The 21,094-nt window shown below is 40.4% G+C and overlaps 2 protein-coding genes across 2 annotated transcripts in view; one reads left to right on the top strand and one right to left on the bottom strand.

Annotated features, from left to right (window-relative positions):
- The window catches only part of PLEKHH2 (pleckstrin homology, MyTH4 and FERM domain containing H2), a 55,432-nt gene extending 52,759 nt beyond the window's left edge, over nt 1–2,673 (bottom strand). Inside the window, exon 1 of the mRNA XM_034061184.1 lies at nt 2,611–2,673. The gene's annotated coding sequence lies outside the window, so the exon portion shown is untranslated. The remainder of the gene's footprint in view (nt 1–2,610) is intronic.
- Nucleotides 2,674–5,205: 2,532 nt separating this feature from the next.
- THADA (THADA armadillo repeat containing) lies at nt 5,206–20,773 on the top strand. Its single transcript, XM_034060788.1, is given in 19 exon segments — nt 5,206–5,251; nt 10,383–10,476; nt 10,877–10,932; nt 10,935–11,005; nt 12,494–12,650; nt 13,307–13,339; nt 13,342–13,369; nt 13,781–13,904; nt 14,731–14,888; nt 14,890–15,421; nt 16,028–16,096; nt 16,098–16,175; nt 16,350–16,446; nt 16,449–16,504; nt 17,314–17,437; nt 18,239–18,361; nt 18,508–18,522; nt 19,754–19,890; nt 20,750–20,773. Coding segments are annotated over 19 exon segments (2,022 nt in total).
- Nucleotides 20,774–21,094: the final 321 nt, after the last annotated feature.

Raw genomic sequence — 21,094 nt, 5'->3', positions numbered from 1 at the left:
CTGTTAAGCCTGAGGTTATAACTATCCCTGTTCAGGAATCCCTCACTCAGGAATCCCCATGGAATCACTGGGATTTAAGCACATTATTAAAATAGTTTCCAAAGCCCATCCTGCAACACCCAAATTCTAAACTTTAAGCACAGATGCATTTCAACTGCAACCTTTCCAAGTGTCTGGTGTCTTTTCCATTCCCCCCTCCCTTCTTGGGAGCTTGGCACAAGACTCTCTGGATTGCCAGGGAAGCAGGGTGCTCACCAGTGTCCTATCCCTAGTCCTCACTCCTCCCCCCTTGTGCAGAGTCCTCATGCTCAAGGGGGGAAGGTGGCACTTCACAGCAGCAGCTTCTCCTCATTTACAGAGGAAGCAGAAGTTTCAGCTGCAAAGTGATTTGGACACATAGCCTGGATTCTGCTCTCCTAAGAAAGGAGGAATGGCAAAGTTCCTATAGACTGCCTAGTTAGCATTTTTGATGGTTTTCCTTTTTGACTAATCACATGTATGTACAGTACAGATGAACTTGGCCGGCGTTTGGTTAACAGTAGGATATTCCAGTGTCTGTGGTAGTGAAAACACAAACGGATGAAGCAGTGAAAGGATTTTTGCTTTTTGGTAGGGTGCAATATTACAGGGTGGAGTTAAAAATGTTTGTCTTTCAACAGACACAACATTTGAGTAGATGGATTTCTGGCAGCGGACAATGCGTCCAGCCAAGTAGTTTCTCAATGTCCAAGCTAATTCATAGCCCACTGTATAAACATTTCAGATAAAACGTTTGAAAATAACTCTTTTTATTGTGGGTTGTTTGTTAGAGATTATAATAATTCACTTCATAGTTTCCAACAAGCCAGTGGGTTCTGGAAATATTTACAGGCACATAATACACTGTTTACAATTGTGGAATGAATGATCTTACTTTGAATCAATGACTTCCTGTTTCTTGGTTGATTCCCCAAGGGAGGAAAAAAATGAGTTCATCTCTTTTGGCTTAATCGAGTACTCTGAATCAGCACTCCAACCTACACAGAGGCCGCCCCTTCTTCCTGCTTCAGTTCCCACCGCAAAGCCCTCCACTCTCCCCAAGCCTCTCAAAATTGAAGCGTTTGAGAAGTAAACTGGAAAAGCACACATTAAAGCAGGAAGTTCTAATTATGCCATCAAAAATTAATTGAGACAAGTTTGACAAGTCTGGAGAGATTAAATTTGTCTTTTTCATTTTTTAAGTTTAGAAACCTCTTCATAGGCTTCAAGAAGTCAGAATGTCACATTCTCCCCAAAGGGATTGATATAATTTCCTTTTCTTTGCTGTCTGCTTGGAAATGATCAAAATACATTTTAGGGGGAAGGAGGGAACAATATTCAAACTCTTTGAGGCATGTTAAAAATTTCCACGTTCCTTATCACTGTCAGTACCTCCCTCTGTTTTTAACAGAATGCTGTGTTTAACTAAACACTTCATATTCTGTCCATATATTCTGTATATCCTTTCTCTGCTGGAGAAAGCTTGAGTCCATTTCCGTAGGAGTGGTCTTGTGTGGTTTGTGATGGGTTCCTTACACCAGACTAAAATGTTCACCAGCCCAAAGTTTTAGACTGTACCTCTCAAATTTCAAGCTCCTTTCTTCTACTCTTTTCACCCAAAGTCAGCACTTGCAAGTATTTTGGAGCCCTAAAGGCTGGACTGGAGAAGGGAAATGATGAGACACAAAGTGGACCTGTTTAGGAATCAAGGAAGTCATTCTCAGGTTTGGTGCTGCCCAGGGCCCTTACTCACATCCAAACACTGGTAACTTTATTTTCCACTTGACTCATTTTGCATAATCCTGTGCTCAGAGAAACTTGAACCTAAGCTATTTAAAACTGCTTTCAAAAACTGATCTATGAATGGTTTCTCTGCTGCTTCCTAGATATTGATGAGGTTGAACCTGTGAAGCCAGATGTCAGCCAGGGCTCCCTGCCTCTGGCACCAGGCATAGACCCTTGAAAGCCCTCCTTTTTCCAAGGGCTGGACTGCCCCCTCCCAGCTCCCCACTAAGCCCCTGCTGCTCTTTCCAGAGGAATGGCACAATCTATGGCTCATCAGCACAGCACTGTCAACTGCATGTCGCAAACATCATTAAAGCACAGATCACTTTATGTCCTTTTCCCAATGACAGCAATGAAAAGGTTGCAGTGTGACATCACACTAGGTATGTTTAATTTTTATGTGAAATTCTGAAAGCTGATGGTGTAGATATGTAAGAAAATATCCTAATTCTTCATGTTTGTTTGCAGGAGGTGTTCTCTCTTATTTTTCTTGGGGACCGCAGTGATATGTCAATGACACTGCCAACCGGACAGGGGGAGCCTGGACGTTAAGGGCCCTCAAGCGACCTCAAGCTCGTCAGTTTCCTGCCGTGGGACTTGAGCCAACGGCCCCGGGGTGATCTAACACAACGCCACCCTCCACCCGACGGAGCCACCCGGGCACACCGCGCCGGCCGCCCCGTCCCGTTCCGTCCCGTCCCGTCCCGCCGCCGGGGAGCCACAGCCCCCGGTTGCCCCTCCGGCCGGCCCGGGCGCTGCCACCCGCCCGCACTGGGAGGGAAGGGGGCAAGCAAAGGGAGGTCAAACCTGGCCGGCCGCTGCTCGCCGCCTCGGGTACCGTCCGCACCGTGGACACTGCGCGACCGCGGCTGCCCGCGCCCCCCGGCGCCCGCCCCACCATCCCTGCGGCGAGCGGCCGCCTGAGCGACGGCCGCCACGGCCACTGAGCATCGCGGGGCCGCCCCCGGCGGGGCGCCCGGGCGGGGCCTGCGCCGCTCGGCACTGGCGGAGGGATGGGGGCCGCAGCTCGGTGGTGGGGTCACTTGGACCGCTGCATGGCATGGGTCGGGCCAGGCCGGCTGGGGGGATACAGGCAGCAGTCCCCGCTGGGAGGTTCCTGGGGGGGGGGGGGGGGGTGCAAGGCACCGGACCCAAACCGGCCTTGGCCTCCGTCTGCTCCCCGGGTCCCATGGGATGGCCTGGCTGTGCCCCTTCCCCATCCCAAGATCTTAATTTCCTTTATGAATTAGGAACTGCTCCTCTGATACTGCGTGAATTACTGAGGGGGAAACTGAGTGAGAAAAGGAGCATCTGCTGGTTCTGAAGTTTGTCGGACCCAACATCAGGGCTTGCTGCAGTTTGAGTTTCACCTTGTGTGAAAGGTCGTTTGACAATTTGAGGGTTGGAGCTGAGCAGTCATCAGGGTGATGGTGTGGGTATGATGGGATGAATGGGGCTTGCAGAGCTGCTGTGTCCCATAGGTAACCACACACTTCAGTACTGGATGGGATGAAGCAGCAGGTGCGGGTGGGTCATGTTGGAGCATGCTCCTCATCCCTTTTGGCACTGCTGCGAGTACACTCAGGTAACCAGACATCTCTGTCTCTTCTAAAATACTGTCTGAAGTATTAAAAAGTAATTTGAAAAAGCCTTGTCTGCCATGTGTAGGGGTCTTCCTCATACACACTTTGAACTGGGATGAGATTTACGGATTCTGTTTTGCTTGGATAATGTTCTTGGCAAAAATGTTTTTACAGATTCTTCTGGTGCATAAACAAACTTCACTGCCGCTCTCCTGGTGCTTATTTCTAATGTAGTGGTGCAGACTTGTTTTGTGTAAACTATTCTTTCATAGTCATCTGTGAGTCAGTGAAAGTGCAAGTTTTTTGTTGGGAAAGAAAAAAGGTCTGAATAGCTCAAATATTCCCCATCTGGTTATACACACAACTTCAGTTTTTCCTATTCAACTCAATACATCCTCCCATTTCCACTCATTTGCAATGACCTTAAAGTATCCAAACAGCTTAACTGATAGTGTTTCATTTGCTGGTACTTTCCTAAGTGCTTCATGTATTTTTTAAACACTCCTCATTGAAAAATGTGTTCAAAACACGATTGCTGGTATACCAAGAAGTGAACCGTTCTCTCTAGATACTCCCCAGAGTGCAGAGAGTGAACACAGCGTGCAGCGATCTCAGGAGAAGCGAAGGCTGCATGAATGGCACGCTCAGACCGCAAGAGGGAGAGCAAAGCCTGTTCACTAAACGAGTGTTGCTTTCAATTTGTTTTGTGGATTGACTTTTCTCTAGCCTTAGACAATAAAAATGCTCTGCAGTCAAGCAGCTCTCGGTACTCTTAAGAGGCATGAAGAAAATAGGAATAGGGATATACAGGATTTTCTCTTGCCTGCCCTTGCCTGTAAAGTAGGTAGAAGTGACTAGAACCTGTGTTCATTAACTAAGGGAATAAAACCACCAGTAGGACACAGAACAAAATGCAACTTTGTTTTGTAATTAGAATGCAAGGGGAGAAGCCATAAATCTTCCAGCAAAGACACAGAGAACCACTATGCATATAAGCGTAGTCGCAGTAAAAGAGAGGTGTTTCTCCTTGCTGTTGTCAGTGATGGAAGTTACACACAAGCAGTAATAAATCCAATGTGGGGTCTTGCAAATACTTGCAGAGAATTCAAGCAACTGGTGCAAAATGCCTTGTAGAAGCAAACTGCAAGACCAGGGTATTTGCACCTTGGAATGTTCATCTGTTAGCTGGCTCACTCTAGAAGTAAAATGAAGTCAAAACACCATGAATATTTGCTCCTGTAGTATGTACGCTTAAATGTCAGCTCTATATGTCTGAAGTTGTGCAGGTTGTGTGCTTTTTGCTGTCCATAAATGACTTTAATGCAGGAAAATAAGTTTCTGATCATTTATTAAAATAACATCATTAGTTTTTAGGTATGAACATTATATTGCAAAACATCTACTTTAGAGCATGGAAACTAATCCAAAAAATGCCACTTCCTGATTTCAAAGTGGTTATCAAACTTGAATCTAGAACGTAAGATTTTTGACTCCTCTACTTTTAGAACATGATTCCGATATGCTGGGTCAGAACCTTATCCTCATCTCGGCAAAGAGAGCCTTTTTGTGTCCTCTCTCACATAGATACGTATTGTGACCATATAAATTCAGGTATTTCAGACTGGTAGGTATGTTTACATTAGACAGTAATGTAGAAAGAATGTAATTAGAATGTAAGTAGAAAGTTTACATTCCAGAAAACTTCCTGTGATTCTAAAATCTTAGATTGTACAATGTCATCTGTAAGTTTATTTCTCTGAACTTCCAGAAAGAAGGTTAGTTTCAAAGACTGAACTTACAGATGTGTAAGTTGCGTAAGATGACTGGGTTCTTTGAAAGGATGACATACATATTTGAGACTCTCAGTACAGAAAAGGTTCCCATGATGTTATTTATACTAGTTGCAATTACAAAACTGTGCTATAAATAAGTAGATCATCTTCAGGTGCTGTTCAAATTGATTAAAAAGTGTCTTGATCTTTCATGATTAAAAACAGCTTTAATGGAGGAAAGGGAGGGAGAAAGATCATTCATGTTCAATTCAGTGTTATCACCCTAACATCTTATCTAAACAGCCTGAAGTATTTCTGCTTTGGTACATTTGAATGGAGGAATCTATGGTTACTTCAGTTACTAATAAAGGCTTTTTCTGCCTAAGTATGGCTCAAAAGAAAGTCCGTGGCTTCTATTTACATGCACAACCTCTTTTTAATGGTTTGGCGCCACTGAGTGGTAAAATTCTAGATTGCTCTAACTAATCCGTTTCTGAGAAGTTTCAAATCATAAATTCATCATCTCCCTCTGAAAGAGACTTTAAAATATTCTACTTTCTGGGTATAGACTAGAATTTACAGCTTGAACATTGGAGTTTCCAGCAGCGTGGACTGGGATATTTCCTCTGAGAAGGATTTTCACTGGTGGTGTTGATTTGTCAAACCCGTAAAGTCTGTGAACATAAATCCACTGCTTTGAAGAATATTCCTGATTAGTTGCAGAAACATGCCAGGACATCACAGTGAAATGGCTGTGTTTGGTCAGAGTCTGGGATCTGATCACTGAGCTGTTGTCCTCAGCTAGCACCCAGAGAAGCCAAGTGTCATTCTCCCAGAACACTGTCCCAGTCTCCAGTTCCTTTGTGGTTTGGGGAATTTCCAAACCAGAAGTTCTGTATTCTGAAACATTGGTTGGGTTGTTTGGGGTTTTTTTGTTTCTTCCATGAGTTAGTCCAGCTGCTTTTGAAGAGATGTAATTTTCAGGATCCAGAATCTCAATCATATGATGATGAACTCCGTGGTTTCAATAATTAATTTAATTCTGTGTGTGCCATCTGCTTGTTTTATTGGATGCCACTTCATTATTGTAGAGACAGTGAAAATATTATTTCAGAGAATTTTTGTTGTATTCTGTTTCAGTAGTTTCTCTTTGAGAGTGAAGTTACCTATGTGTTTCAGTTGCTTCACAGAGGGAAGCCCCTCTCAATATTTGGGCATCCTTCTCATGTACTTCAGCCCTTGGGCAGTCCTACTGTATTCTTTTGGCACAGGGATGAACACTGCACACAGTCTTCAAGACATATGTATATTTCTGCAGCAACATAGCAATGCTTTCTAGTTTCTTTTTTATTCTTTCCTTAATAATTTCTAACACTGTGTTGCTTCTTGGGTTTCTCCAAGGATTCTGGCACACAGCAGAGCCACAACACCAGTAACTCAAGGGTCTGTTGCTTTTACCAGCAGAACAGAAGTTTTGTCAAGGTAAATTAAGCCTAATGACCCATACCTGGTGAGCTGTTCAGGGGTGGTAGATGAGCTACTTCTAAAGTAAGTTACTTCGAACACTGGAAACTGGGTGCTGTTGAGGAATTGAAGTGCATGGGTCTTGCATGCTGTTGTTTCATCTCTTGAGATGCCTCTTCACTCTAACATTGCGCTACAAACCATGGATTCTTCAGGTGTTACCTGACAGCTCTCTGGCAACAATGCTTCCTCGGACTGCAAAAACCTGGGGGAGAATAAAGCTGTTTTGGAAAGCAGAGAGGTGCTGGAATGTTATCCCCAGCATTACAGAAAATGAGCTGGAATACGTACAGCTGGAACCCTGAAATGGGGAACCTGTAGGAATATCACACTGAATGCAGAATGTGCAGGTATTGAATTGAGCTCAAGGAACAGGAGACTCAGCTTGTTGAAGACATTGCTTACACCAAATGAGGATGCATTGCCTGATATGGCTGGAAGGGTAAGTCATAATAAAAGCATTCAGTCTGTCTTTGAGCTGGAGATATTCCAGCATTTTAAGCAGGTCAGTGCAACACATTGTGCTGAGTAATGATATCAGCTTCTTAGAAATGGCTGGACACAAAAAAAGGAAACTCAACCAACAAACAGAGAAAAAAAACAAGTTATTTTCTGTGTCTTTGGATATGGTTAAACCTTTTCTCAGTTCCTTTGGCCATTACCCTGCCTGAGGTCAGGAGGCACTGTGAAATGTTGGAGGGGTACCCAGAAGTTTGCTGAAAGTCCTGAACAGACTCTTATGTATGCCAGCTGATTTAGATTGCTAAGAAAGTCAGTGGTGGGTGAAAGTCAAGTGGCAAGGAATGAGTTTTGTTACATGGTCACCTTTTTCCTTAGTGAAGTCTTGTCATTCTTCAGTGTTCATGGAAGCATGACTGCTTTGGGTTTTTTGCTGTGTGTTTACTCCAATCACTTTCTGCTCCTTAGACAAAAAGGATTTGTGACTAGAGGATCTTGATTTGCATTGGGTGATTTACTGGGTTTACTTCCTCTGGCCATGGAGGGATACTTCTCAGCTGCTGTGCAGAGCAAGGGTGTATCACAGATCAGGCTCTTGAAGATGCAGCATCCAGTTAAAGCTGCTGAGGAACCTCAGGGACTGAGAAGGAAGTGTAATTACTCAGGGAGAAACACAAGCTACTGCCATCATGAGATACACAGATTCCTAAAACGGTTTGGGTTGGACAGGACCTAAAGGATCACCCAGTTCCAACCCCTGCCACAGACAGGGACACCTTCCACTAGAGCAGGTTGCTCCAAGCCCCTGTGTCCAACCTGGCCTTGAACACTGCCAGGGATGGGGCAGCCACAGCTTCTCTGGGCACCCTGTGCCAGGGCCTCAGCACCCTCACAGGGAAGAACACAACAAAATACATCAGTTGTCGCCCATTTTTCCCCAAATTAAGAGTACATTTTAAATTCAGGGGAGCTGGTCGTGCTTTACACAGGCCAGCGGCTCTCACGCTGGTTTATCTTTCAGGTAAGTATGGAGAAACCCACCCCTCACTGCGACCACCACACTCCCCAAGCCCCCCCAGCTGCACTTGGGGCCGGGGGGGCCGAGCCGGGAATAGGCACCGCCCGGGGGCAGGCCTCTTGCCTTGTTTGGCTGCGGGCGGCTGGGGCTGTGTGCGGAGCGGTCGTGGTGCGCACAGGGCGGTGCAGGCAGGTGTGCTGAGGAGTAAATCCATCTTCGGAAGGGTAGGAAAGGGCTTTTTCCCTCTTTCCCTTTCTCTCTGCTGCTGTGCTCCTCCGCCCCGCAGCCTCCATGGGTGCCGCTGTGGGCCCTACGCTTGCGTTGCCGGGGTGGTAGGGTGGAGACGCCGTGGGGAGCGGGTTACCTTGGGCTGTCTGGGTCAGTCATGGGGAGGCCCTGCTTCACCTTCCTTTGGGGTGTCGTGAGGGGGGGTTTTGTCCTCTTGAGGTCCGCTGGAAGCTGGTTACCTCCGCTGGACACAGGCCCTGCTGCCCGGCCGAGTACCGGTACGCTGGTGGATGCTGTCGTGTGGTGCCTGCTGCCTGGGGAAGAGATGGAGACCACCTGGTCTTAGAAGTAAACAAAAGTTATGCTTTATGAGCACTATAAGCCGGGGCTAGGTAATAGATGTGGGGATCTTATCAGTGTGTGTGTATAACTATGTGGGTGGAGGGTGCAAAGACAATGGATCCCAGCTCTCTTCAGTGGTGCCAGGACAGGACTGCAACCAGGGGTTTCCTCTGAACATCCATAAGCACCAGATGTGGTGTGAGGGTGCCCAGTTGTGGGCACAGGCTGTCCAGAGAGGCTGTGGAGGCTCCAGCCTTGGAAACTCAAAGAAGCCACCTGGATATGGTCCTGGGAAATGGGCTCCAGCTGGTCCTGCTTGTGTAGGGGGTTGGACCAGATGGTCCCTTCCAAACTCAGCTGTTGTGTGATAGTGAGCTCCTAAGTCAGTGAAACTGTAGTGCACATAAAATTGGCAGTACTGTAAAGAAGAGTAACTTGCTGTTTGTAACACCCATTATAGAAAACACAGAACTGGTTGGTATGTTCTAAAGAAACACAACTGCTTTGCTACACAGTTCTAACTTTACATTAATGGAAGTGGAATGAGTTTGGAACAATAAAGTAACATAAGTTTTGGGTGTTACTCCCATACTTCTGTGTATTTCCAAACTGTAATCCAAGGGCATGCACAGACTATGTAACAGGTACAGTGGGATTCCAGTGAGACAGTTTGTCATTCATCCAGCAGATCCTGATTTTTCTGACTGTCATGTTTTGCTGTGAAATCTTGGTCAATCTTGGATGGAGTGCTTGAAATAGTTGATTTAAAAATACTGTTCCAATGCTCTTTTAATTTTGTGGTTGTTTTTTTTTGTTGTTGTTGTTTGATGAGAGAAGCTTCCAGTGATCTTTACTTTTAAAAAACCTGAACAAAACAAAACCAACCCCAAACAAAGTCATACATTAATGTATTACAGCTACTAAAAGGTGTTTCTTGCCTTCTAGTTAGAATTGGTAAGGCCACACCTTAGAGATGTGCGCATACTGGAGAGTCCAGTGGAGGGTCGTGAAGATTGTGAAGGGCCTGGAGCATTCCTCCTAGCAGGACAGGCTGGGAGAACTGGGATTCTTCAGCCTGGTGAAGAGAATGCTCTGGGAATCTTATCAATGTATAAAAAATATCTGAAGAAAGTATGTAAAGAAGACAGAGTCAGGCTTTTTTTGCCACGTTGAACAGTGATATGAGGGATGGCATGAACAAAAACTGAAGCACAAGAAGTTGTTTCTGAAGATCAAGAAGCACTTTCTTATTGACAGCGTGGGCACAGTGCTGTTGTTACCCAGGGAAGCTGGAAAGTCTCTGTCCGTGGAGGTACTCAAAAGCTGGCTTCCCCTTCCTGAGCAGTGGGGTTGGACCAAGTGACCTCCAGATAGCACTTCCAGCTTCAACCATGCTGTGATTTTGTGAAACTGTCACACTGAAGATGAGGCCTACTGTTAAATTACAATGAAACTTGTATTTTGTTTTCTTAATGATAGAAAAAGAAAGTTGTTAAGGTGGTGTAAGGTGACTTAAGGGATTGTGTCATTAGTAGGTTTATTGGAACAGGAAAGAAACCTTTAAGAACCAGTGATTTCTTATTATAAATTATGTCTTATTTATATTAGTTATCATAATTCTTTTCTAAAAAGGGACTCTTCTTCCAAATACAGGGTTTTCAAAGGGTGAAGAGCAAAACATGGCATCTCTACTTCTGCACTGCGCACAGCTGAGCAATGGCATCTGGCACATCCTGTGTATTAAACAAGTAAGACTTCACTGTTGTGGGTGTAGGTTTTGGTAATTGAAAGTGTGTCATGTGCATTATTAATGGAAAATACAATTCTAAAATGAACTTTATAGTATTTTAAACGTTCCTGGAAATAGCTAAAAAGCAGTTGTTATGTAGTTCTAATGCTTAAATTAGCAAGGGATACAGTTATTGAAAAATGATGGACGGCAAATGATAACAGGTTTCTTATTTTGGATGTATATGTTTTTGGTATTAGGGGTGTTCTTGAAACATTATTCAACACCTGAAACTCAATGGGATATGGTAAAGAGAGGACAGTTTTGTATCATATAATTGCATGGGAGGGAATTCAGCCACTGTTAATGATGAGGATATATCTACAGCTTTTGTTGATCCCATGTTCTGTTGATTATGGATTGTGCCATTGATGAAAAAGATGGATTAAAACTCTGCATGTGATCCCATGGTTAAAGCGTTGATATTTTGGGAGAGACATACTTTACACTGGGGGTGAAGGGTCCTTTGAGAAAAAGCGTTAGCAAGGTAATAAATAGTAAGTCTTTATTTTTTTAATGTTTTCCTTACCTAGAAGTGAGTAATCTCTTGTGCACTACAAACTGTTGTAGTTTAATTACTGAAAGTTTGTGGTACTAATATGCAATGACTGTAGCAACCCCAGGCCTGCTGTGGCACGAATGTTATTTGCCAATAATTTGACAGGAGTCTGATCTGCTGATAATATGGGATAACATGACAATACTGTGCCCTCAGCATGCATGTAATACAGCTTCCTGTGGACCTTTTATTGCTGCTCTGTCTTTAACTCTTGGTAACTTCAGGAACCAGAACTCTCAATGCCTCAGATTAGGCCAGATGGGTTGGAAATTCTTGTTTTGTACCAAGTTGTCGTAAAAAAAGATTTGTTTATGGAGTCAAAATGCACCACTGCATTGATAACTGTTCGTTAGTTTTGGTGTGAAGTGTTTGTGTGATTGATTTGCTGGAACTTTTTTGTCCAATTTAACTTTGAAATAAATTTATGCCATAATTATTATCACTTCAGTTTCTCCAGAAGTCACTACTTGACATACAGGAAGAAAACAGGCAAGTAAATTCAATGTAAGCTGTTTCTGTTTTTAATTCACTCATGCAAGATAATGTGGTGTGGTTTGGCTATCACTTTGATAGGCATACAGGGATGAAAGATGGGAATGTAATTTTAAAATTATACATATTTTAAATTAGAAAAAGCTGCTGATGAGTTTCTTTTATAGCGATATGATGATATAAGAAAGGCAAGGAAGGAAAGTAAAAGCACTAACATATAAGGCACTGGTACTGTGTTAGAGCTACTACTTTTAAAGGGAGGCCTTTGAGTTGTGGTTTTGCTATCTGAATTGTGACTGAACACTGTAATTAATAGACACACTTATTAAAATTCAGGTAGAGTAATACTCTTCCATTTTCCATGAGTGTTTGATTCAGTATTGATATTCTGTTCAGCCTGTCACAGCAGTCATCATTTAATATCTTGACATTTTCCAGCATTGTGTAACATGACGCCTCTTCACTGTGGCACCAGAGGAGAAGGATGCTTAATGGAGTGTTTTGTACATTAAAAGTTTATGTATTGTCTGTCTTCATGCTAGAAGAAAGTTGGATCATAGAAATATGCTTTATGCATGGAGGAACTGCTTGAAAAAATGAGAAGGAGCAGCACTGTGTTCCGTTGGTCTTTTTGGAAGCTTTCTGGAAAAGGTCAGCTCTGCTCAGGCAGAATCAAGTGAGTGAAAGTTTGTCACAGGAACCAGCAGAATTTGACTTTAAGTTTTTAAACTTCATTTTAAAATGCTGCCTTTGAGTCTGCTGCTTGTTTTTCTATAGTTACATATCTGGTCAAATTGAACATTAACCAAGTTTTCACTATTAATTCTGTCTGAAGTTGGCAGAATATAGTTTTCTGGGGATAATGAAGAATGCCTTTTTTTTCCTCCTACAAAGAATTATTGATATTGTATTTTTCTCGCTCAGGTGATGCACAGCTTACTGATGGCCATTAAAATTTCAATGGTGTTTGTACAGAAATTACATAAAAATATCCAAGGAAGTTTGTGGAAACACCGTGAGTCTCTTGTATGGCAAAGTATGTGTAGTTTACTGAAAAACTCCACAAACTTCCTAATGGATGGGAAGTTTAGTAATATTCAAACACATATATTTGTATTCAGGTCAGTTTTCTTGTCTTTGTAGTAAAAACACAACCCGTATGTATAAAAACTTAGTTTAGCTTTAGTGGAAATTGAACTGCTGAGATTAATAGGAGTGAGAGCAGTGGTGGGTCTTTTGGCAAGCTATGATTTGTAGATCATGATTTTGTAGTTACAGTTTAACTGTCCAACAAAAAAAAAGTTAAATGCTGTTACTGATAAATTAGAAACTAACAGAAATACTTCTGAGACTAACTGAATGTCTGTACCTACCAAAACCTTATATATCTGTATGAATTATGCTGACAGAGCTGTTTATTGGTGCACTATAACAAATTGTGTTCACTTACCCAGATTTTTTTGAACAGTAGAATTTAATATACGTGTCAGTAGGCAACAGTCCTTTGTGTCTTACTGGGCAGTTCTATATTTCCTATCTGTTAAAGGGCATTAATAGTTCCCTATTACACTGGAATATAAATTCATGAATACTTGCTATCCAGGTGGACACTACAGATTTGTGATTATACAACTACAAGCAGCCTAGGAAAATTCAATACCATCTTTGTACTTTTGATACATAGTTCTAGTACACAGTGTTTGCTCCACTCTAATGTAAAATATCTTTCTGCCATGTAGCAACTCCTGCAAACAGTTCAGACTACTGCAGGACTGCAGTTATTCTGTTTACTAAATCTATGTATGAGCCAGTTAAAGCCAGTTTATCTTGCTTGATAAATGTATTTCTTTGCTAAAGACTCTGCAATGTCATAGGGTCATTGATCAGTGCTACCCATGTGGTTCAGAGGCTTTGCTGTTGCTGACAGCAGGACTTGCCAATGTCTGTATCAGTCTTTGCTGTAGTATAAATTCTTTTTTCTTGCCATATGTAATAATATGATTAGGGTTTTGAATTTGAGAAAACCAATTTGCAAGAAATCTCAGATCTTCTGAGATTCTCAGTTATGCACAAAATGGCTTTTTCTTGTTCTGAGATATGGTAAAGGGTGTTTTTTTGCTATTACAGGTCAGTGACTTGCTTCTTGGGTCAGTGAAACACCAGTGTGTGCCAGTGTGGTTTGTGAGTAGCTGTAGGACTTTGTGTATGGAGGAACTCCCTCACTTGGTTCTTCTGTCATGGAACACTGACTATGCTGGAATGGAAGAACAGCAGCATGGGTGAAAATGGAGTGAAACTATTATTAGATATCACATCAGTAGTCCTTGAGTTCAGAGTTAGCCTCTCTTTTGTTTTGTATTGTTCCATGTTTGGGAGGAAGGTGTTGATTATTTTACTTATATTTTTGCATAGTTCATATGATCCTGGTGGAATATCTTTTTGCTGTTTTCAGTGTAATGCTATTAGTTTTTGCCACAGATCATCTTTTTAATATATTCAGAATAAGTCTGTAAGTTGGAAAAATACAGTGTCTTGATCTAAGTTACATTTTCTCTCGTGTGCTAAGATTAACTTTTGTTTTTCCAGCCTAAGTGGGATTAGTTTACCAACTACCTGATGGAAGGTGTGGCAGAATCCACTTGTTATGTAAGCAGATAACTTTAGCTTTAGGACATCACCTCCTATGATTTTAAAAGTACAGAAGAAAAACATGTGTGCCAATGAGTGGAATAGTCGAAGTAAGATGAGGTTTTCTGTTCTTTTTTTCTGGTTGCAAGGATTATCTGCTTCCATCTAACAAACTGTTAGCCTGCAGATAGTAATTTTTTGTTTTGTTTTTAAAATAGCAAATGTAGTGGCTTGTCAGGTTTATTTTCCCCATATTTAGGGGGTTTTGGCTGTGACCAGTTAGCAGCATGTGACATAACTAAGCATACACTTTGCAACATCCAATTTGTCACCTCCTTTCTATATTAGTTTCTTTTCTTCAATGCATTGTTAGTGTCTCCTTACCTGTTTTAGCGTGAGGTAAACTAATGACATGAATAATTATTTAGAAATTTAAAAAAATATATTTTTTAAAAAATTTGAAAATGTAGTAATGATTTTTTTTGTTTGTTCTTTAAAAAATGATTAAAGAATCCAATATGCCAATACCTTAGTTTAGAATCCTTGCTATTTGGACTAATTCAGCATTGACTGCTCTTATTTCAGGCTCCCCAGATCTAAAAATCAAACGTAATGGGAACTCAGATGTGATTGGGAAGCTGCTAGAATACATTTATACACAGTGGGAACAACCTCTGGATGCTGTTAGACACCAAATTGATGTTCATAAATCTTCTTCAGGTATACTGAACCACCATTACTGGATCTGATGAAAAATCAGATCCATTGTTTGCAAGGCCGATGAAGCATTTACTAAGTTTGGAATTACATGTCAAAGGGAAATACCTTTCTCCTGGCTGTCTTGTGGAGTGTGTGGGCACTGAAAATATACTACAATTGGACAGAACAATTCCAGTACAAATCCTAGATGTGATGAATGATCAGTCTCTTGCTATCACTATCCTAGACAGTGATACTTAGGATCACTGTCCTAGTGATCTTTTGGGCACCGTGTTTATAAATCATAAAGCCTATTTTACTTTGAGTTTTCAAGAAAGCACTTGCACTGACCAGTGGCATGACATCTGGGTTTCTCTTCTAGTAATATTGTGTGAGGGGAACCATGACCAAAGTGCTTACATGATAGATTACTATTTACCAAAATTGCTCAAACCTAGCCCTGACAGTCTCAGCTACATGATTAGAATTCTTCAGGTTTCTCCAGATGCTAATCTAGGTAAGAAAATAAATACTGTATTTGTAATTATTATTTTTAAATCTCAAAAATATGATTTCTGATCTATTATTATAATTAATTTGGGAGGAAAGTGCCAGATAGTTATTATCACTGTTAGTATTTCAGAGTGGAATTCATAATAATCATAAGTGTCTTCATAAGCAAAATAGTTAGTATTCTCTGGTTTTATTAGTAAGCTGTGGGTGCCTTACTGTTCTCTTTACACACCAAGCTTTGTTACATACTAGTATATTTTTGTGTATTATCTTTTCTGTTCTGCTGGTATTTCTTGCATAGGTGTGTCCAGTGACAGGGCTTTTCAGATTGTTTTTTGTTGCAAATAAGTGGGGTTACGATTCTCATGTAGTTTTTGGCATAATTTAGTGTAACGCTGAAGTAAGGGCTTGCAAGACCTCATAAGGTCCTTTTTTTGTATGACATGTTCAAGGCAATGCTTTCTGGGAATGATTTATAAGTAGTTTAATCTGTGACAGACGCTGTCTTTTGGGCTAAAAAATAAAAAGGAGGTAGAGGTCATGTGTTGGAATCTCAGGAGTTTCTGACAAGCATTGCAATTAGTAAATTGTTTGTGTTAATGAAACTATAATTATTACTGGTTTTCATTTTCCATAGGCTCTTGCAGTACTAGAGGAGCTCTTGGAGCATTAATGACATGCCTAAGGAACAACCAGGGCTCACAGACACCTGGAACTTTCAAATATCACGAGGAACGGTTTCATATCCACTGAATGTATAAAACAGGTATAGTTGTAGTTCATCAGCACAATCAGGTAAAGGGACAATGTTGGGGTGTTTTTTGTGTCTTTTAATTAGAAGAGTTGCATTGATCCTAAATACTGTGTCAACATTATTTTAAAACAAAGGTATCATATGTGCCTGTAACTCTTTTGTGGTTAATATCCATCTGTTTTCCAGGTTTTCATTGATGCCATAGGTTCACTATGTGAAACCTATTGTAGCACAGAAATTGTGTCTGTGGAAGAAATGCAACTGTTTTGGTTTTTCGTGATGTACAAGTGAACAGCCGGTCTCCTTCAGTAAGACACCAGGTAATTTCCTTACTGAGAAAGGTAATTTCAGACTATGGACAATCTCTAATGTGCCCATTGTGTTAGTTATATGGTACAGGACAAGGTAAAGGAATGTTAAGGGATGTGGCTGTGCTGTGTTGCAATGATTTGCACGGATTGAGTGTGTCAACATTATGGAAGTTGCCAAGGTTGCAATGTAGATCATGGCAGAAAACATGGAGAAAATGAGGAAACCATTTGTGTAAAAAGAACATTTTGGAAGATATTAATGGCAAAAGAAAGCACTGTGGAAGGAGAAAACAATTACTTTGAGACAGGAAAAATGAGGGAATAGGTTTGGTGGAAACAGAAGACAAGTCCACCTCTTTCCATCTGTGCCTGGTGCAGACTGAGGAATGAGATGGAAAAATTGTGTTAGAGGGAGTCTAATAAAGAAATAATACTAGTGGGTAGTAAAAGAACTGGGGGAAGCAGTTCTGAGTTGAGTCAAACTGTGTAAAAGACACTGAAGCACGTAAAAATTCTATGCATTAATGGAGCTTTTTTTTCATAGAGGAATATATGTTCCACAGATAATGAGGAGGTGGGAGCAGAGGACTTGTCATGACTTTAGAGGAGGAAGATGGAAGAAGGTGGTGGAGGTGCAGAGAGAGCAGGAAAAAGCTGATCACAAGAGAGATGGGGAGCAAAAGATTTGGTTTTCGAATGGAGAGAGAAGAATCTGTTCTGTGTGAACTTCTTAAAAATTACAAGCAAAATGGTCTGGAAAATAGGCTGAAAATTCCCCTTTCCCTTATTTAACTATCAGTGATTCTTGCTTTACCTGTGTTTTGTTTTTGCTTTGAAAGTTACTTTGTTGGATACAAGACAGTTCACAGGTGCTTTATAAATTGGAGCAAAATAAAACCAAGCAAGAGTTACTTGAAAACTCAACTAAAAGGTGTCCTCTGGGGATTTTACAACAATATAAAACAAGTTAGACTGCTAGAGATACAGATACTAGAGGTGGGATAGCATTTCTGAAAGGTATTTCATTGTTCTTGAAAATGCCTCCAGGGTAGGTTAGGCTGTGTCTGTGTTAGGAAATAGTGCAGTGCATTAGAAAGAAAACTGTAAAGCAAAACAGGGCTGAGGACCTTCCTTATCTGCACTGTATGCACTTTGGAAGGTAATACTGTTTTCTCATAAACTGAGACAACTGAACTAATACCCTGTAATAGTTGGAGGGTATCTTTAAGATTAATTTCATCCAAAAGTAAAAAAGGTTATTGCCCAAGTGATTGCTCCATGGTGTGAACTGAAACATCAGTAAGTGGTAAATGACTGGAGATGCACCCCAACTCCACACTAAAATTTTCAGGTAAATGTCTTGTCATCTGCTGGCAGTTTAGTAGCAGATTTTAAATGATGTGTGATACTGAGGCTTGAACCAGAGATCCATTGAGGTTCAGCCTTCTTCTAGCACTCCAGATTGATAAAGAGAGAATTAAATAAAGGCTTCCATTTGAAGACTTCTTTTGTATTTGTCCTTTTTTCCTATTTGAAGGCTTACATATCAGTTTCTTTGTGTTAAACTGTTTCTTGTCTTGGGTTCTGTATTTCTTGTTCAAGAATTTTGTCAGTACTGTGAAGGTAAGCCTCCCATTCTTCCAAAATTAAGGTCATATATTTTGGTGTAACATGTAAAGCAGAGTGTCCTGAAATTTGTTACATAGAGTTCTTTTTATAGGACAGCAAATAAACTGTCTTAAATTTTTTCTTGTGATTTTCAGGATTTCATGTCATCTGTATGTGACAGACTTTTTGAGGTACTGTTTCCTGGTTCATCACACCCAACCAGATTATCTGCACTAAATATTTTAGGAACAATATCAGTAATATTTTCTGTTCCAGAAGGTGAGAAGAGTCATTTAATGGGTGCAGGAATGGGAGATACAAAAGAAAAATCTTTATCCCAGGTAGAAAATTTCTGTCAAAGTAAAACTGTATTCACAGTTCTTAATTTCTATGGCCTTTACTGTGTTGCTTTCATTTTACAGAAGGAAGGATATTAATGGGTATTTCTGAAAAAGGAGTAGTGAAATAAATGCAGGTATTTGTGGCCTGTTGAGTATCATCCGTACATTGGGATTTTCTTGCATAGCCTGTTTTTAGGAAGGCTTTTCAATGAATTTTTTTATTATTAAGAAAACTTTTGGACAACTTTACCCCTTTTTCCTGTTCTGACATCCTGATAATATGTAATTTAGAACAGTGAGACCCTAAAAGCACTTTATTGAAAAGGTTTGCATATCATAGCCACATGATATTATTATACTGAGTAAGGAACTATTTAATTGGACAGTTCATGATGTGCTGTTGTTACTTTAAATATTGTTCACAATGGTATGACAACCTCAATTCAAGAAGTTTTAGTTAATATTGATGGTCTTGCTAAATCTTCTCTTTGGGAACACGTGGCCAGCATGAAAGTATGTTTTCAGTCTTAAATTGTAACTGAGCTGATTTTGAGAGGGAATTAAAAACACCTTCTTGGTAGATCTTTTCTCAAAACCCCTGGTAAATCATGAACACATTAATTTTATTAAGGAGTTTGTGGTATGTTGCTGATTAATTATTTAAATAGAAAGTTGTATTGAGAGTTGTATGTAATAGGAGCTTTAGGATTTCAAAAGCTTTCTATAAGGGAGATTTAGCTGCTGTTGTGTTCTGTGCTGGAATGTGGTGCATGGTGCACTTGTTTACATCTTAAAGTTTCTGGCTTCTTTACAGCATGAGGTTAGTCACCAGAAGTCAGGATTCCTTTAAATCTAAATTAAAAGCAAAAAATAGTAATGGCTTCCATTTGAGGGGATTATTTCTAGGACAAAAAAGAAGCTCCCAAAAAACAAACCCCAAAACACACTGAAGTTTTAAACCTTTTTTGGGATGGATTGGCTAATATTACATGCCTCCAGGAAAGGAGTTTTTAAGCACAGCTAAACTAGAGGTTATTTTTAGTGCTGAGTTTAATGTGAATAAATGAGATGCTGGGTTTTGACAACAAGTTACTTTTTGTATTACTGAGTGACTTTTTTGGATATGGGAACCTTTTTTCTCAACAGTAAACATGACATTTGAAGACCTATTAAGAGAAGTAAGTAATATTAAAATAATGCTTTAGCCAGAATTTTATTTTAATGCTTCTTTTAGTATAACTAGGCAAAATATGAGTACACTGATTATTCTGTAAAGAATTACAACAAAGTTATGTGAGACGTTGATTTCTTTGAAGAGGCCATGAACAAGTTTTTCAGCTGAATCAGGAGATTTATTCTACTTGTGTCCAAACTTTGATCCAGTGTTTTGCCAGTACTTTTGAGGAAGTAAAAGTTCTGTCAAGTGGGTTGTTGATGAAACTACATGATGTTGCATTTAATTTAGAGGTATGTAATAAAAGAGAGTTTAAATGGAATAATTCTGTGAAAGATTAATGTTCTGTATTACACAAAGCAGAATGCATGGTCCCTGAAAAAGAGTATTGTTGAACATATACTGGTTCCTGATAAACTATGCTTCTCTATGATGTCCATTAGCAGATAAGCCACATTACCCCCCCAACACTTTGAGTCACAGCTTTCAGAACAACTGTTGAAGACTCCAGTAAGCTCTGGTTTGTAATCTTCTCTGAACAAAGCAGCAAATGTAAAACTGATTAGTATGAAACACAATTTTGTCCAATGTCTTTTGTCCTCAAGTTTCACTCTGGCAAAAAGGAGGAATCTGTCCAGCTACAATCATATTTGGTAGCATTATATAAAATAACACTGGTTATTGTGGGCTTGCAGATTCTTTAAACAGCTGCATAACAGAAGCTTACTATATTCCAGGGTAAGTCTAGACCTACAGAGAGATATTGGCAGATATTCTTCTGGAACAAAAGAAGACATAAATTCACATTTTAACTTTAAAGTTAAAAAAAAAATGTAACTTTAAAGTCTAATGACTTAAGTATGACACGATAATGGAAGACTAGCCTTAGTAAATGAAGTACTGTATGTACTATATACATTTATGTAATGATATTTAGGCACTACACTTGCATCCATCAATAAAATTCCAAGGCAGCAAGACAGAATACAACCCAAGATACAAAACTGTACAGGGCTTTTTGGCTCATCCATCTTCAGAGGACTGGGTTTCTGAGTCTCTTCACATTTAGGAGCATCTAAATAGCTGTAAAGAAGATGTCACTGCAGATTATGTCTAGCCTTTTGAATTCTAAGTTTGGGTATTTTTTGGCAGTTGCATGATACAGCTGACAACTGACCAAAAGCCCACTAGATTAAGTTAGGTTGCTGTTAAATACAAAAATCATTAGAATACATACCCTCCAAAACCTGTGCAACTGCTCATCTAATAACCAGAAAGTTGATAGCACAGAAAGCAATGCTGAAACCACAGCAGAGCACACTCAGAGCAAAGAGGGACATCTTAAAAAACAAGCAAAAAACCCACCACAGCCACATCCAAGCCAAAAGCAGGATCTCATCCTGGTTTTCTAGAAGCACATTTGATAGCCTGCTTGTCCATCATGTCTAAAAGAAGTAGTAACTAAGCTGACTTTTTTCAGAGGACTGGAAGCTTACC

The sequence above is a fragment of the Melopsittacus undulatus genome, chromosome 3 (assembly GCF_012275295.1).
Source record: "Melopsittacus undulatus isolate bMelUnd1 chromosome 3, bMelUnd1.mat.Z, whole genome shotgun sequence".
Classification (NCBI taxonomy): domain Eukaryota; kingdom Metazoa; phylum Chordata; class Aves; order Psittaciformes; family Psittaculidae; genus Melopsittacus; species Melopsittacus undulatus.
This window is presented reverse-complemented; position numbering and strand designations above follow the sequence as displayed.